Source organism: Lactuca sativa, chromosome 2 (genome assembly GCF_002870075.4).
Source record: "Lactuca sativa cultivar Salinas chromosome 2, Lsat_Salinas_v11, whole genome shotgun sequence".
Taxonomy (NCBI): Eukaryota; Viridiplantae; Streptophyta; class Magnoliopsida; order Asterales; family Asteraceae; genus Lactuca; species Lactuca sativa.
Window position 1 is genome coordinate 199,835,549 of NC_056624.2, and position 15,281 is coordinate 199,850,829.

The 15,281-nt window shown below is 33.9% G+C and overlaps 3 protein-coding genes across 3 annotated transcripts; all 3 read right to left on the reverse strand.

The window, feature by feature from the left end:
- Positions 1-3,213: 3,213 nt before the first annotated feature.
- Positions 3,214-4,538, reverse strand: LOC111916275 (40S ribosomal protein S25). Its single transcript, XM_023911892.3, has 4 exons — positions 4,410-4,538; positions 4,243-4,317; positions 3,706-3,840; positions 3,214-3,534 (listed from the first exon to the last, which is right to left on the reverse strand). Exons 1-4 carry the CDS (start codon positions 4,410-4,412, stop codon positions 3,421-3,423), a joined length of 327 nt encoding a protein of 108 aa, XP_023767660.1. The 5' UTR covers positions 4,413-4,538; the 3' UTR covers positions 3,214-3,420.
- Positions 4,539-6,405: 1,867 nt separating this feature from the next.
- LOC111916276 (ribonuclease H2 subunit A) lies at positions 6,406-8,634 on the reverse strand. Its single transcript, XM_023911893.2, has 8 exons — positions 8,469-8,634; positions 8,307-8,378; positions 7,735-7,858; positions 7,564-7,651; positions 7,355-7,492; positions 7,180-7,267; positions 6,970-7,090; positions 6,406-6,744 (listed from the first exon to the last, which is right to left on the reverse strand). The coding sequence occupies exons 1-8, from the start codon at positions 8,551-8,553 to the stop codon at positions 6,567-6,569; spliced, it is 894 nt and encodes a 297-aa protein (XP_023767661.1). The 5' UTR covers positions 8,554-8,634; the 3' UTR covers positions 6,406-6,566.
- A 3,756-nt stretch (positions 8,635-12,390) lies between these two features.
- On the reverse strand, positions 12,391-14,914 carry LOC111916277 (uncharacterized). The gene is made up of 4 exons (XM_023911895.3): positions 13,835-14,914; positions 13,139-13,293; positions 12,809-13,059; positions 12,391-12,697 (listed from the first exon to the last, which is right to left on the reverse strand). The coding sequence occupies exons 1-4, from the start codon at positions 14,529-14,531 to the stop codon at positions 12,631-12,633; spliced, it is 1,170 nt and encodes a 389-aa protein (XP_023767663.1). The 5' UTR covers positions 14,532-14,914; the 3' UTR covers positions 12,391-12,630.
- Between the last annotated feature and the right edge of the window lie 367 nt (positions 14,915-15,281).

Below are 15,281 nucleotides of genomic sequence, written 5' to 3' on the forward strand. Positions count from 1 at the left end.
AATTTGCTTTAGAAAAAAGGAATTTGACAAGGGGACCCACTCTCACCATTTTTATTCATCCTAGCTGCTGAAGGACTTGATATAGCAATGGAAGAAACCTTGAGTCAACACATTTTTAAAGGCATTCATTCCTCTCCCAAATAACGGTCCAATCCTGACACACCTCCAATATGCAGACGTCGTGGTCTTTCTCGGTGAAAGGTCGACGCAAAACGCCAAGAACCTTATCAAAATCCTACAATGTTATGAACTCACTTAGGGCCTTAAGCTTAATGTAACAAAAAGCAATCTTTTTGGCTTGGGTATAGACAACCTTGAAATCGAACTGTTAGTTAGGAGCATTCAATGTTCTATTGGCAACCTGTCATTTGTCTACTTAAGTCTTCCTGTAGGCACCACAATCTCAAAAACATCTCACTAGAGCAACTTGATATCCAAATTTCAAGCTAAACTATCGAAATAGATAGCCTCTACACTCTCATTTGGTGGAAGACTAACATTATGCAAATCAGTGCTTAGTAGCCTAGATACTTTCCTTTTCTCGATCTACAAGGCACTAGCCAAAGTCATTAACTCGCTTGAAAAAATAAGTAGACACTTATTTTGGGGTGGATCGATAGGAAAATAAAAAATACCATGAATTGCCTGGGAGAAGGTGGTGGCGTTTTAAAGAGAATAAATAAGAACTGTGGGAGAGTGTCATTATAGCAATCTACGGAGGGGACGGGGGTTTCAGTGCACCTTCCAGGGCAAAAAGAAAGAGTTGTTGTTGGGGAAACTTTGCAAACCTGCCAATTATTTTCTCAAAAGAAAATATAGGCTTCAGAAGCTTATTTACAGAATCATAAATAACTCAACATGACAAATGGTCTTGGAACTTGGAACCATCAGGGATATACTCAGTCTCTTCCCTAAGAAACTTCATCGATAACTCCATCTTACCTAGATCAAGGATAAAATGGGACTGTAATAATCTTGTCCCTAAAAAGAGGCGTTGGTAATAACCATTTATGTGTATTGTGCAACCAAGAACCAGAAATGGAAGAACATCTTTTTCTAAGGTGCAAAACCTCTTGTGAGGTCTGGAATAATCTTAAAACATGGTGGCGGCTACTCTAGGACTACATCATATCACTATCCAACTTATTATTCTGGAAGTATATATTTGGGTAATCTAACATTGCAGCCCAACTTCAATCAGCCATAATGGAAGTATATATTTGGGTAATCTGGAATCACAGAAATCGGAAAGCTTATTTGGATAACATATCCTCTCACAAAGGTTTGGCAAACGACATCCAATCTATATCACATCTATTGGTTAACTCCAGACTAAGGAACAAGTCCATTGGGTGGAGGGAATCGTGTTCCGACCCTGTCAACACGTGTTTTCGGCTATAAGCATCTTGTCTCAAGGGAAGGTTCTAGGGTTCGGGGCAATAAGGGGAGGGTGGGAAACTTTAGATAATTTGGTGCCTTGGTGTGTGTATCAATTCATAAGGGTAGACATTATTTAGGATTTAGACTGCTTGATATAGCACTTCTTTCATGTTTCTTTGGATGGTCTTGTGTTGTGTCGGGTAGTTTGACTTGGTTTTTGTACCCTCCTTGCATGTCCCTCAAGACATACACATGAAGTTGTATCAATTCATAACGGATCAAGCTCTAAAAGATGATGGGATAACCATCCACGTGTCCCTGGTATTTTACCCCATAGTTGGCTATTCTCAGGGAAGCACACACTGTGATATCAAAAGCCTCAAAGCAATCTGGAGAGTTTACAAAACAGTTAGATGGACAACAAGGTGAGGTCAGAGTTAATCAAGTTATGTGGTTACAGATTATGATCTAAATAGGACAATTCCACCTTAGGAAATATGGCTAGTTATTCCCATGTGTGGCAAAACGGTTGCTCTAAGAATTTTTTTTAAAACTCTCATATGATATCCATTGAAAGTTATTCATGATGGAAGGGATATTACTCGATCCTATCTATCATTAGCAATTCATTATCTTGGTCGGATGTCAATGTGGAATCAAAACGATATCAATAACAATTGTGGAAATACACTGATGTTTCATGGGATTCTAAGTTGCAACTGTCAACAAAATTGTAGCAAGTTGATAACCCGGTGTGATCTCAATTACTATGCTTTCGTGTTTTGTAGTGCGGACTCAATGATTTGGTGCCCTATTCTCAGTTGGACTTCATGATCTAGGACTCTACTTTGGTGCTACTACTATAAGTTAGATCATAGAAATTTCTCTAGTGTATTATGTTTGTTTTTGGTTCTATGTTCAACAGGAGCATTTTCCAACTCTATGCTGGTTTTTTATATTATTAATGTTAATCTTGCCGTTTCAAAAAAATAAATAAATAAAAAATAGTATTATAAAACAAAATTTTTTGTATAAATCAAACGTTTTATTTAAAGCCAAAAGCTCCAAAACACTCATTGCCATACACAACCTTTGATATTTTACTAAATTTTTAAAACGGTTAAATATACGCTTTTTTATTACATGTCGCCTAAGATGGGAGCTAATAACAAGAGTAAAAGATAATTATACAACTTTTATATGTAATCATAAAATTGACCTGAAATAGAAGCGTATATCACAAATTATTGTTTTTTAATATTTATCACAAACGACAGTCTATTTTGCAAAAAAAAAAAAAAAATCCTTGCAAAATTGCTTCGTTGTCATTATATTTTGTGATTTTTATTTTTCAAGGATGAGACCTACAAATTTATATGTTTTTGTTTAAAATGTACCTTTTTTTTTTGGTATTGAAGGAACGTGAACTCAAAATGTTAGGCTTAACAGGGGCATAAACCTTAAATTTTTTGGTTTAAATGGTACTATCTGATAATGCGAAGGGGTAAGCCGGTATCATTGCTTAATCAATAGGACATATCTTCTTTATGCTCAAACCCTCTCCATTGAAGTTTTTGCTTCTAATCGGAATATCAACAAAAAACGATATGTAAACATTCAAGTGCTTCGTTCAATCTCTACTTGGAACTTGTTGATACCGACATCAAAATAACAGGAAATTTTTTTAGGAATGACGCTATTTAAATTACCCATCTACAATGATCAAACCACAACATTCTGGATTCTGTGGAGTTATCATCAAAACAAAATCCACAGTAGTTCGAAAACTTTTGCATTGAACTTGCAAGAAAATGGCCACAAACAAGACAGTAATTGTTCAATATAAGCTTCTCTCAATTGTGGTCAGCATAAATGCACATTTGAATCTCACAATATGGCATTTGCACATTTTAAAATGAAAAAAGCATGGCATAAAAGGTACTTAATCTTACAATAAACAAGAAACTAGAGGCAGAAAAATGACAAAAAACATGCCTTGACTTGACATTGTCTCAGAAAAACTAATAGTCCTTTCATCTCTCAAGTATTAGTGGCCCTGGTGTAGATTTGCTGACTAGCATGTGCAGATACCATCCTAATTGCACCTCTTGCCATCAAATCCTTGATTGCCTTTCTTGCCAATGATCCATTGATCTAAACAGAAAAAAATTACAACCAACATCAGATGACTTTCTACCATGTTTAATCCAGTTCTGGTAAGTTTTGAGCAAAAGGTTTGTTTATTATGGAATTATGGGGGTATAACTTTAATGAAGAAGATACTACATTGCATAGAAGATTTGTAGGATAGAATGGTAAATGTACCCTTAATCTGTCTGATAAGATGGAAGGAGTGATGAGCTTGAACTTTGGAGCTTCAGAAAGAAGCTTATCATATGTTGCCTTATCAAAAAGCACCATGTTGTTCACCTTCTCCTTTTGCTTTCCCTTGCTCCACTTCTGAAAACCATTTCACAAACAATCTTAAAACTCTACTCGAAATTTAAAAGACAACACAGTTTTTCAAGACTTTGTCATGTATCTAAATACTGCTCAATTGACAACAATCTTAGAAGTTCTAGTGCTAAAAACGTTCTTCCCATGAACTGTGCATTTGTAAAAAACCAGGGTTAACATCAAAAATCAAAGTATGTTACTTTATGTTGAGGCAGAGTTAATTTCAGACTACAGCGCGTGATTAATTTCATACCAGATAAATGTACGATTAAAAATCTAAAACCCTAATCACGATCTAAAAGTGAAAATACAGTAAAGAATAAGAAAATGCATAACGAAGCTAAGTATCATATATCGAAAACATAAACGTCGATGAAAATCAGTGATAGTAAATCAAAATTTGACCTTCTTTTTCTGCTTTCCACCACCAGACTTGGCCGGTTTAGACGACGGCGGGGGGGCCTTTTCCTTCTTGGGAGCCTAAATTCAGCATAGGATGAAATTGTTAAACTCTTGTGAAAATAAAATGACGACGAATCATAGACAACAGAGTTAGATGAGGGTTAACTTACCATGGAATCTGATGATCTGTAGCTCTCCTAGAGTTTCGATGTTCAGAAAATAAAGAAGCTGCGCTCAAGCATGTTGTTTCTATGTTTATTTATAGTTAGGGTTTTGAAGGCCTTGGATAACTTTGCGGGCTGTCATATCGGGTCGGGTTACTTTTTGTTCTCAGCGTAGGTTATATCTTATGTTTTTTAACATGGTCCAAAATAAATCTTTTAATTTTTTTGTCCATATTTTTTTGTTCCATGACTTCTAGGTTTTGTGAATTAGACTTCATTTTAACGTTAATTCCACATAAAATAAATATTTTGTTCTTTATTTTCTTTTCTTCCTGAAAACTCTAAAAATAAAACCCAAATCATCTTCTTCATGAAACATAAATTAGGAAGCCAAACAAAAAACTGTTTTTTGATAGCTAAAAGTGTATATATGATCTCAAATAATATATTTGAATGCCTAAAAATCAATCAACGTGATTTTATCAGGATTATTATAATTAGTGTTGGAAAAAACATTGAGTTTTGCAGGTTAATACTTTGAAGGGTTACAAAAAGGGAAGATGTAACCTGTGAGGGTTTGTGGATTAAAATTTATAGGTGTCATAATTTCATAATGGTAGTTTGGTGCTTCAAAAATAATGTTGAAGTCTTAGGTTATATTTGATGGACTAGTTAAAAAATTAGTTCATAAAAAATGACATTTGTTGAAACTATTTGGTAAAATAACTAAAATATGAAAGTTATATAAAAGAACATGCAAAAGATTTAGTTTTTTTTAATTAACAAAGGGTATATTCAAGAAAAAAAAAAACTTGTTGAAATGCTACTCTGAGTAACTTTCTAAAATATTAGCTTGTAAACTATTTTTTTGTGTGTCAACATGACAACCTAAAAACGCTCAAAAAGTAAGATAACTTATTATGTAAATGTAGTGCGCGAAACATAGCATTTGAAGCATAAAATTAACCAAGTTGTAATCGCAAGACAAAAGGACGACATGTTTGGGTTGCTTTGAGTACAAATCTGAAACTAAAGGATATTCTCACAAAAACACTTGGACCATTACGCGAGTAATTCAAGTATAATTGTACAATATAAATGACAAAATATTGATTGATTATGAAAAAAATTAACTAAAGGAGTTCGGGTTTCAATGTATCTACTAAATCTAATGCTAATGTAGATTAAGAATGTGGAAATACAAGAATGTTGATCATGATTCTATTAATATTGTGTGTATTATAAAGCTTATCCTCTAACTGGAAAAGGATAAAAAAATAACAAACTACATACATTCTCTAGGCAACTAACGATTAGCCTATGATCATTAGTTGTAAGTTGCTCAATAGTCAATACAATGTAATTAGAAAACATAACAGCTTTCCAATATATCGAGGTGGGTTTCATGCCCTTGATTTATTAAAGAACAATCGCATATGTTGTAAACAATTGCGTATGTTGTTACCCGTTAGACAAACGTCCAATGTTGTCAAATGAATTTGTTTTAACGAAAACATGTGTTACATGTACCTCAATGCACATGCTCTCAACATATGATTCAAATTCGGATCTTATTGTTTGACTGTTTTTTCATGTTTCTGGGTTGCATCATTTGGGTCTCCCTTTACATGAATCGGTTTATACTTTCCAATAGTTTATCCTTTTGAGGTTCGACCCCCAAATCATGATAGGGACTTACAATTGCCTCATAAGAAGCATAAAACAAATGAGGATCAAGAATGGTAAATGTGATCAAATTTAGCTTAAACGAGCTCGGTCAATGAAACCAAAAAGTCAATTGATGATCCAGCTATTGTTGCTTATGTGTTCACTTCACATGGATTCATAATCAACATTTTCCAACTTGATTTCAACTATGATTTTTGGTAATTTAGTGGACATCACACAACATGCTTATGTCAAGTGCAACCCCATGTTTAAGCTCATTTCATTAGTTGTGTATCTAGAGTACAACTTCTTCAATGCATAAGTACTAGTCCTCTAAAACTAATTATTACCTTTATATCCAATTTTTGTCACGCATTTACAGTTTCAGAACACAAATCACGACATAAACACAGATTCAAAACAATTTTTGAGAGATGACGTTTGAAATGATAAGATCCATATTACACAACAATGCATGAAGTTTGTTGTTAGAATTTAGAAACGAGTGACCCGTTCAAGTTTGCGTGATTCAAAAAACTTGCAACGACCTTTTCCACTTGATTCAATATCTTCACTTTTCCTCTTCATTCCAGTGAAACCTAAATTACTCAGCTTCATTTGCCGCTTTCCCGATTTACTTGAGGACTCATCTTCATCTTCTTTATCTGCTTCCCTGTAAAAACAAAAATATAGCAATGTACTTTTCATTTATTTGTCTATTATAGCATCCTCCTTTCATTTCTTTCTTTTAACACAGATCATTTTTTTATCATTCTTTAATAAGAAAATCGAACAAAACTTGACCCGTATTTGGTAATACATATATGCTATACGTTTTTTATAAGGACTAAACTCAAGAATGTTATAATTGTGTAAGATTTTTCAAATGAAGACTCACCATAACACTTCGACTCCATCTTTGAGGTAGGAATTACATGTGCCCCAACTGAACCGAACCAATGATGGGAACCCAAAAACAGGATGTTTGTGATGTTCTAACCAATCTTTAGTTGCAGGATCTGCATAGTGTTCATTGTAATAAGAAACCAACTTGCTATTAATAACACTAAAATAAAGAATTCAAAGTAAAGAAACCAAATTATTTCACCTCCAGGATACCCAGATCCAAACTCCCTATGCATGTTTTCAGCAGTTTCATCAAAGACCCAATTTCTCAATGCTCGGTCCCTTGTCACCTGTATCATCAAAAGGGTAATATCGTAAAAACAGTGAGAATTGCCCAAGAAGATATAAGATGATTGGTCAATCTGAAATTCATTCACCTTGGCAACTATACTTGCTCCACTAACAACTGGATACAGACTATCAGCTTTCTTTGCAACCACAAATTTAACAGATGGGAATCTTGCAGAGAGCTTAACTGTATACTTTTCAGGATCTCCTACTGTATCAACATAAACCTGTAATTACATTCATTAGTTTTCATGGAATTTACTGACAATTAAATTCAGGTGTATGTAGTAGTGTATACCTCGGTTAGAAGATAACCCATGTCCAGCACCCTTTTAACAAGGCCCATGGCAGACTCATGTGATATCTCGTTGAGGTTGATCTTATTTCTGTTAAAAGAAGCAATCAGGCTCGATTAGGATAGTTATTTAAGGGGTACAAGATTGTTTACTGGAGGAAGTTGTATACTGACTTTTGCAACATTTTAGCCGAAAGCTCTTTAGGATCTATGACATCAACAGCCCAACCAATTGTTTTATCAGTCTTCAAACTTTCAAACAGCTCCTCTCTTTTCTCTTCTTTCAAAGTTTTTGAATCTGCATTAAACAAAGAAGAGGCTCTTCTGAAGGTGAAAATGAGAAGAAAAGAGAGGGTGTATGACAACATCACACAGCATATGGAAGAAAAGAAGCCTTTAATCATTTAATGTGTTGTATAGTCTCTAAGTAACATAGTAGATGTACAAAGGAAATTACGAATCAGTGAAATAATTCATCTACCATAATGTGTTGAGAGGAGAGAGAACGATTTGATAACAATCTTATTCTGTGAAAAGGTAGTAAAACCATTGATAAACTTGGATGGTTTTTTAGGTTAAAAGAACGAATCAAAGAGGAAATAGGTCCGACACAGCCCACACGCAGTAGTATACACTTCCGATGCACCATTTAACAATCATAAGTTCATAACAGTTTAATCAATACAACAAGGATATTAGGGTAAATAATTTAGAGGACACAATGGCGATAAAATACGAGTATGAACCTGCAAATTCCAAAGTGGAAAGAGTTTCCTTGTATGAAACCGGACAATAAAGGCATCCATAAACCATCGGTCCTGGAATAAATAATTAACACACGAAAACTGAAATTAGCAATGAAAAGTCTGGAGCACACTGAATGTTGTTGTCGGAATGAGAAAGAAAACCTAAAACAGGGCCGCGACCAGCTTCGTCGATCCCCATCATGCAAGGTGTTGATGCCCATTCTGGAATTTGAGCTTCCGATTCCATGTCAATGACTTCTACGCAGGCACAAGAGCTCGTCCCCTTGTCTTGACTCCTGCTTGTTCCCGCCTTAAAGAATGGTAGGTTCGGAGTTTAGACTTTTAGATGGACCAATGGCACCCGATTCGACCCTAATTCGATGGGCTATTTCTTATACCACACTGGGCCTGAGCAAAATAATATATTCTATCTTTTACATGACAAATAATATAATATCATCTACATAACAAATAATGCACTGTATAATATCCTCACGAGTCACGACCTCACCATGCATTAAATTTTCTGTAACTTTTTTTCCCCAATGTCATGTTGGCCTAGCAAGAGTTCTTATGAAAATTTAAACGAACTCTCGTAATTACAACATATTTAATTAATTGAATTATTACAAAAATTATCATTTTTTGAAGTCTTATATTTACCATTGACCTTTTTTAACGCGTAAGCATTTGACAAACAAATTTGAAGATGTAGGATCACATCTTGAACACACCAACTCAATTCAAACCCAACCCAATAACTAACAGTTTGAATTGAGATTTTTAACCGTTTAATTTAACAGATCATCTAATATGTTTAATTACATGGATAGGTTACCGTTGAAATTCTAACATGATTTCCTAACTCGTTTAAGGATTTTAAATAATTTTAATTTATATTTATTATTACTATGTAATTAGTATTTTAATAATTAAAGGCTTTGGAAAGAAAATAAAATACAACTGATATAACTAAGTAATAACTCTAATTGCATACAACCTTAGTTGACTTTCACACACTCTTTTGCTCACGCACAACTCACAATCTCGAAATATTATCCATATATTGCATAGAATTTAAAAATTAAATATTTATAATATTTTGTAAACATTTGATTTGTGTTTGTGTTATGGTTGTATTATTTTCAAACTTGAATAGTTATTAGAATTTTTAAGTTTTATATCTTTTTATTTGAAGAATTATTGGATTTGTATGGTTTTGTCGGAAATTTAAATGGGTCAATATAGGTTCAACTCGTTTAAATAAACATGATGGGTTGGGAAAAACAAACAAATCAACCATATTTCAACCAATTTAATAAACATGTTGGTTTGGGTTATTAATTTTCAACTCATTTAATTAAAGAATTAAACGGATTGGATTGTGTTCCATTTAAATAAACAGGCCAACCCGAAAATGATCAAATCTAACCCACTGTCACCCCTACTCACGCTTCACTATATGCTTTTCATATATTAAGCTCGTTTCCATAAAAAAAATCTATACATCATCTCTGCTAAACAAAACTCCAACTCATTGATGATGAAGAACAAAAACAAGAATGGTGAAGAGTAAGACGACAAAACTCAAAAGTAAAATGATTTCTCGCATCCAAAATTATATATTTGCTTTATCTTGCAACAAAAAATATATCTTTGGATTCGATGTAAAACTAACCCCACCTACCATTACCAACAACCAAACATCCATGGAGGAGGAACTAGAAGGAAGCAGTAACCGGCAAACGTCTATGATGGAGGAACGAAGAAGAAGCACTAACAAGCAAATGTTTATAAAGAAGCAATTGGGATTTGGTGGAGGAACGAAAAAAGAAGCAAACGTTGCGAGGAACGCACACGTGAAGACGTGAAGTGATACATGCCAAAAAGTGGGCTTTTGTCGGCCCAAGAGTTGATTTAGCCCACCTGAATAACTATCGAAAAATATTAACTAGTTGTGAAACCCGTATATTATACGAGTTTATTAAAACAAAATGTTAAATAGAAACGATTAAATGAGAAGTTTATTTGAATTTGAAATTTAAAATAAATAAAAGTTATGAGAAAAAACATGCAAAAAATAAATAAATTAAAATTATTGTTTAGTTATCAGACCCGTATATTAAACAGGTTAATTATAACAAAATGTTAAACACAAAGGTTTAAACTGTAAATTTATTTGAAATTGAAATTGAAATTTAAAATTAATATCATTATGGTAGGTTTAATTTATGGAAACTAATTAATAATATATTAGAAATGGAAAATAAAATAAATGACAAGTGGAAAATAAATATATCTCGAAATTATGACAAAATGACATGTGACAAATTGAATGAGAGAAGGACATGTGGCAAAATCATTCTTATTTATTAGGGTAGATTCTCGAAGTTTTCTCATAAAAAGTGTTTTTTTGTTGTCAGAAAAATAAAATCGTGAATTGCGGTTTTTTTTTCGCGATTTGATGGTCATTTGGTTATATTTTAAAAAAAATGGTCATCAGCTTTAAAAAATAATTATTTTAGTGAATAATTTTTAATTATGGGTCTTTAAAACTTTTATTAACTGGTTTTATGGGAAAAAAAAAAAAAGATTCACTCATTTGGAGAATTATTTAAAGAGTAGAGAGGGCATGCTGATATCAAGAACTCTCATAAATTATTCTTAAATTCCAAATATGTCTCAATAACCCCATCGGAAAGAAGTCATCTCACAATACTAGGTCAAAGTCTTGTTGGTGAGAGAATGAGTGTTCAACAAAGGTGGCTCTTTATGGTATACTAAGATTAGATCGAGCTTTTTTTTGTTCCAGTTCGGTTGAGGTGTCATATCAGGTGGTGATGGTTTAGATCTAGTATTTTGTTAGACTTTTCGGTTGCTAAATGATGTAGAGTTCTCCAGTGTTAAATTACCAATATTCCATTTTCTGTTTTGTGCTGAATTTATTAGTAGTTTTATTTAGTGTTGAAATTGGTATGTATTATTTACACCATGTTCCCGAGTTTATCAAAAGAAAAGAAAAGAAGAGAAAAGGTCACGAGAGAAAAGAAGAGAAAGGAAAGGAAACCAAAATTTTCTTTTGTGTTCCCGACTTGGAGAGAAGTGGAAGGAAAATTAATCATTTTCTTCTTTCCTTCCAAATCCTCCCAAACCGGAAGGAAAGATAAGAGGGAAAGTGATCATTCTATTTCTCTCCACTTCCTTCCTTTAATGAAACTCGGGAACAACATTTTTTTTCATTTTCTTCTCATTTCCAGTCATTTCCTTTCCTTTTTCTCGTTAAGTTGAACTCGGGAACGGGGTGTTAATTTCATTCCTAGTTTTCAATTATTGTCATTTTTTATTGTTGAGTTTTCCTGGGTGGGTTGGTATGTATCAACTCAATACATGTACTTTCAGTCATTTCGGTTATACTATCTATCATTGAACACTTTTTCTTTAGTTTAATCAACTTGGAATGTTAAAAAAGCAAATTTTGGACTCTTTCAACTTTTGATCCATCATTTTATGCATGATTATATATTAAAACATTCAAAATGTGATGGGTAAAAAGGTTAATTTTTTAGTTTGTGATGAAGAAATCCTAAAAGCAAGAGACAAGTCAAAAAAAAAAGACAGAAAGCCAGATGCGAAGAGAGTTGCTTGATTGGCTCCATGCCCATCCAGAATTGGTCCTACAAACAGCATGAAGAACTTAGATATCATAGCATGATGATCTCACAAAATCTCTTCATATCTTGATTCACAATTGTAGAAAAACCGAAAACAATACAATCCATTATGCATGACCTCAATATATCTCTTCATATCTAATTGGAATCAACCACGTTATCACATTATTATATTTATTTTGCCAAAAGTAAAAGTGGTTATTTAAAAGGACACAAATTAGACACATTGTTTATATAAATTACTGACTTTAGACATACCAACTAACAAAAATATGCCTATATTTTTTTATAAAAGGTTGGAACAAAATCCACTAAACCAACCTTTTATGTTTTAGTTTTACCAAATTTGTTAATCTCTATAACTCATCAATCCACAATACTAATAAACAATGCACGAAAAAACTACTAGGATGTACCAAATCCAAATGAATATACAAATTTTTTTATGTGTAGCTACAAATCCACATATGAAAGGATTTTTTTTCCCTCTTGGTTCTTGCTGTTAATATGGAATTTGGTAACAAAAGCATACATACAATTACTAATATAACCAAGCAAATCAACCACCACAACACTACTTCCTAACCACCCAAATTCTTTTTCTTTTTCTTTCTTTTTTTTTTTTTTTTAAAAAAAATTTCCAATCATCAATCCTATGACTTGGCCTTTAACAACAATCCCATGGTTGGTCGACTCTCATTGCGTTTTCCACTGTGTTCTCTGAATCAAAAACAAAACCCAAAATTTACATTTTGCAATTTTCTTCAAAACTCGAAAAAAATAAAAAAAAAGGAAACCCAAAATGGATGAATTCACAAGAAAAGGACTTACTCGACTAGAAACCGGTAAATCGACCCGGCCCGATCTTTATCCGTACATCTGGTGATTAAATCAAGATAAAGCATAGCCTCATGAGGGAGAAGACCTTCCATGAAAAACCTTAGTAGGTTAGAGTGTGTGCCAGGCATCACATCTAATGATTGCTCCAATACTCTCTCTTGCTGCCCTTGAGTCAACTCAGTTGCCTCCATTAATGGTAGAACCCCACGTTCTTCCTCTTCAAAGTGCTTTTTGCAATTCTCCTGTTTTACCCACCAAAAAAAAAATGTTAACTTTATAAATTTTAATGACAACAGCTTTGAAATTGGAGAGAGAACAAACCTGTAATGATTTAAGGCGAGTGGTTAGGCTAAAGAGAGCGTCTTGACATGATGAGCTCCCTGAATCAAGAACTATAATGGTTTTGATGTCTTCTTTGATGCCATTCATGAGGGGTAGGTCTCTCGCGTGTTCCTCATTTACAGATTTAGATAAACCTGATTGAAGGGTATTTTAGATATTTAACTAATAGTTATACAATGTACTCAATTTGCAATCATGAGTGGATTCTAGCTTTTGCATTAATTTTTATGCTTCATCATGAAACCTCATCACTAAAATTGCTAAAAAGCAAGTGCATTCATGTTTCAACTTAAAGCAACAATTATAGCAAGTTGATAATACATTTAAGATTTAACAATCAAAAGAACGTATCTTAGACGATTATGTATTATGACTAAAAGGGTCCACTTTCAGCTTTTGAGTGTAAAATGGATTTCTTGTGCAGCTTTGGAAGGCAAATCTGTTGCTTTCCAATTTACAAATTAAGATGAATTTGTTGTGCAATTTCAAGATTAATAAACCTAAGAATGCTAAATTCTGAATGGAGATATAAAAAAAATTGTCACATTTTCATGAAATAATAGAGATTCGCACTGTTAGCTGAAAGAAATATATACAATTTGACTTGAGAAAGTCAAAATCAATCAGATCTGTTCCTACTACTACAAACTCCCAAGAACTGAAATTAAAACTTACCTCGATCTTCCCTTTCCAAAATTGGAAAGACGATCTTCTCCTCCATCTGAGCATGTTCAAGCATCACCTCCAACAGCTGCGAATAACTCTTCGCATATTTTTTCACCTCCATTCGTGCACTCCCCATCACCGGATCCCCCTTCGACCGACCGCCACGAGCCGCCAAGTCCTCCCCCCACCTCACCATTCTATCCAAATGCCACACCAAACTTTTGTGCTGAAGCGCCGTCGCCGTCACCACCACCGGCGTCGTCTCATTGTACGTGTTCCAGTTGCCCAGAAGCAACGGCTTAGGAAACTTGGCGTCCAGATAACGGAGAATGGTAACAGAAGACCCCGATATGACGTCGGATCCTAACTGAATCACCGGCGTTTCAAATCCGAAGTCGGGTTTTTCGGATGGGATGAAAAGTAGAGTCACAGGTTTGTAAAGGAGCGCGAAACGTATGTAGGAAGTGGCTGGAGAAGTCGGTGAACCGTACAGTCTAACAACCGGCAACGATGCCGTCGATGGAGACGGCAATGCTGACGGTAACGGAAGAAGGTTAGTGGCACCGGATTGATCTGTTTTCCGATAAACTTTGTCGGAGTTATCTGTTTTCTGGTATGCTTTATCAGAGTTGTCTATTTTTGGGTAAAATTTGTCAGGGTTATGATCTGGGTTTGTTTTCTTGAGGGTTTTTGAACAATTTCCCATTTAAAACAGCGGTTATTGATCTGGGTAAGAGCAAAATGGGGGAAAAAAGGGCGAGGGTTTTATGGTGGTTGAAGCATGTTCAAGAAACACCGGAGGATAATATGCGAAACGTAGATCGGAAGATAGAATTACAGTGTTGGAAGAGTTCCTTTACGAAAGAAAAGTTGAAAATTAGAGTGGATAATGATTTCGACTATATTCTCTCTAGGTTTCTTGCCAACGAACGCACATGGAAAGAATGGGAGTGCGTAGGGAAGGATAGAAGGGGAAGAAAGGGGTTTTGAGAGCTGGGTAAAGCTCCATGGCGCCTTTTGTGGAGGGAGGCATATGGGGATGATGGAAAGGCCACTCTGACATGTCAGTGTTTACGCATCTCGCTATACAGTTCTCTCCCAAATAGAAACTATTTTATATTGTTGGGATATATATTATTTTTTTATTTCAAAGTGTTTTTTTTTTTCCGCAGAATTATAAAAGTGTGTGATTTAGATCTTATAAAATCTACCCTAATAAATAAAAATAACTTTGCCACATGTCCTCTTCTCATTAATTTGGACACATGGCATTTTCTAAAATTTTAAAATTTTCTATTTTCCACTTGTCATTTTATTGTATTTTTGATTTTATTAAATTAAAATCCACATTTAATATATATATATAAGGTAATATATATGTAAGGTATTTATTAGAAAATGGTTTATATATGTAATGTATCCAATGAATTAAAGTCTCATTAATTTTAATAATTCA

Excerpts from the sequence above, each read along its gene's own strand:
- LOC111916275 (XM_023911892.3), bottom strand. Across the intron at positions 3,841-4,242 it reads GTGGAAAGCAGAAAAAGAAG|AAGTGGAGCAAGGGAAAGCA; the intron begins GTCAAATTTTGA and ends AATGGTTTTCAG. Across the intron at positions 3,535-3,705 it reads TCTTATCAGACAGATTAAGG|ATCAATGGATCATTGGCAAG; the intron begins GTACATTTACCA and ends TTTTCTGTTTAG.
- LOC111916276 (XM_023911893.2), bottom strand. The coding sequence starts at position 8,553 with ATGGAATCGGAAGCTCAAATTCCAGAATGGGCATCAACACCTTGCATG. Across the intron at positions 7,268-7,354 it reads GAGCAAGTATAGTTGCCAAG|GTGACAAGGGACCGAGCATT; the intron begins GTGAATGAATTT and ends TTGATGATACAG. Across the intron at positions 7,091-7,179 it reads TGGATCTGGGTATCCTGGAG|ATCCTGCAACTAAAGATTGG; the intron begins GTGAAATAATTT and ends AACACTATGCAG.
- LOC111916277 (XM_023911895.3), bottom strand. The coding sequence starts at position 14,531 with ATGGGAAATTGTTCAAAAACCCTCAAGAAAACAAACCCAGATCATAAC. Across the intron at positions 13,294-13,834 it reads TTTGGAAAGGGAAGATCGAG|GTTTATCTAAATCTGTAAAT; the intron begins GTAAGTTTTAAT and ends CCCTTCAATCAG. Across the intron at positions 12,698-12,808 it reads ATTTACCGGTTTCTAGTCGA|AGAACACAGTGGAAAACGCA; the intron begins GTAAGTCCTTTT and ends TTTTTGATTCAG.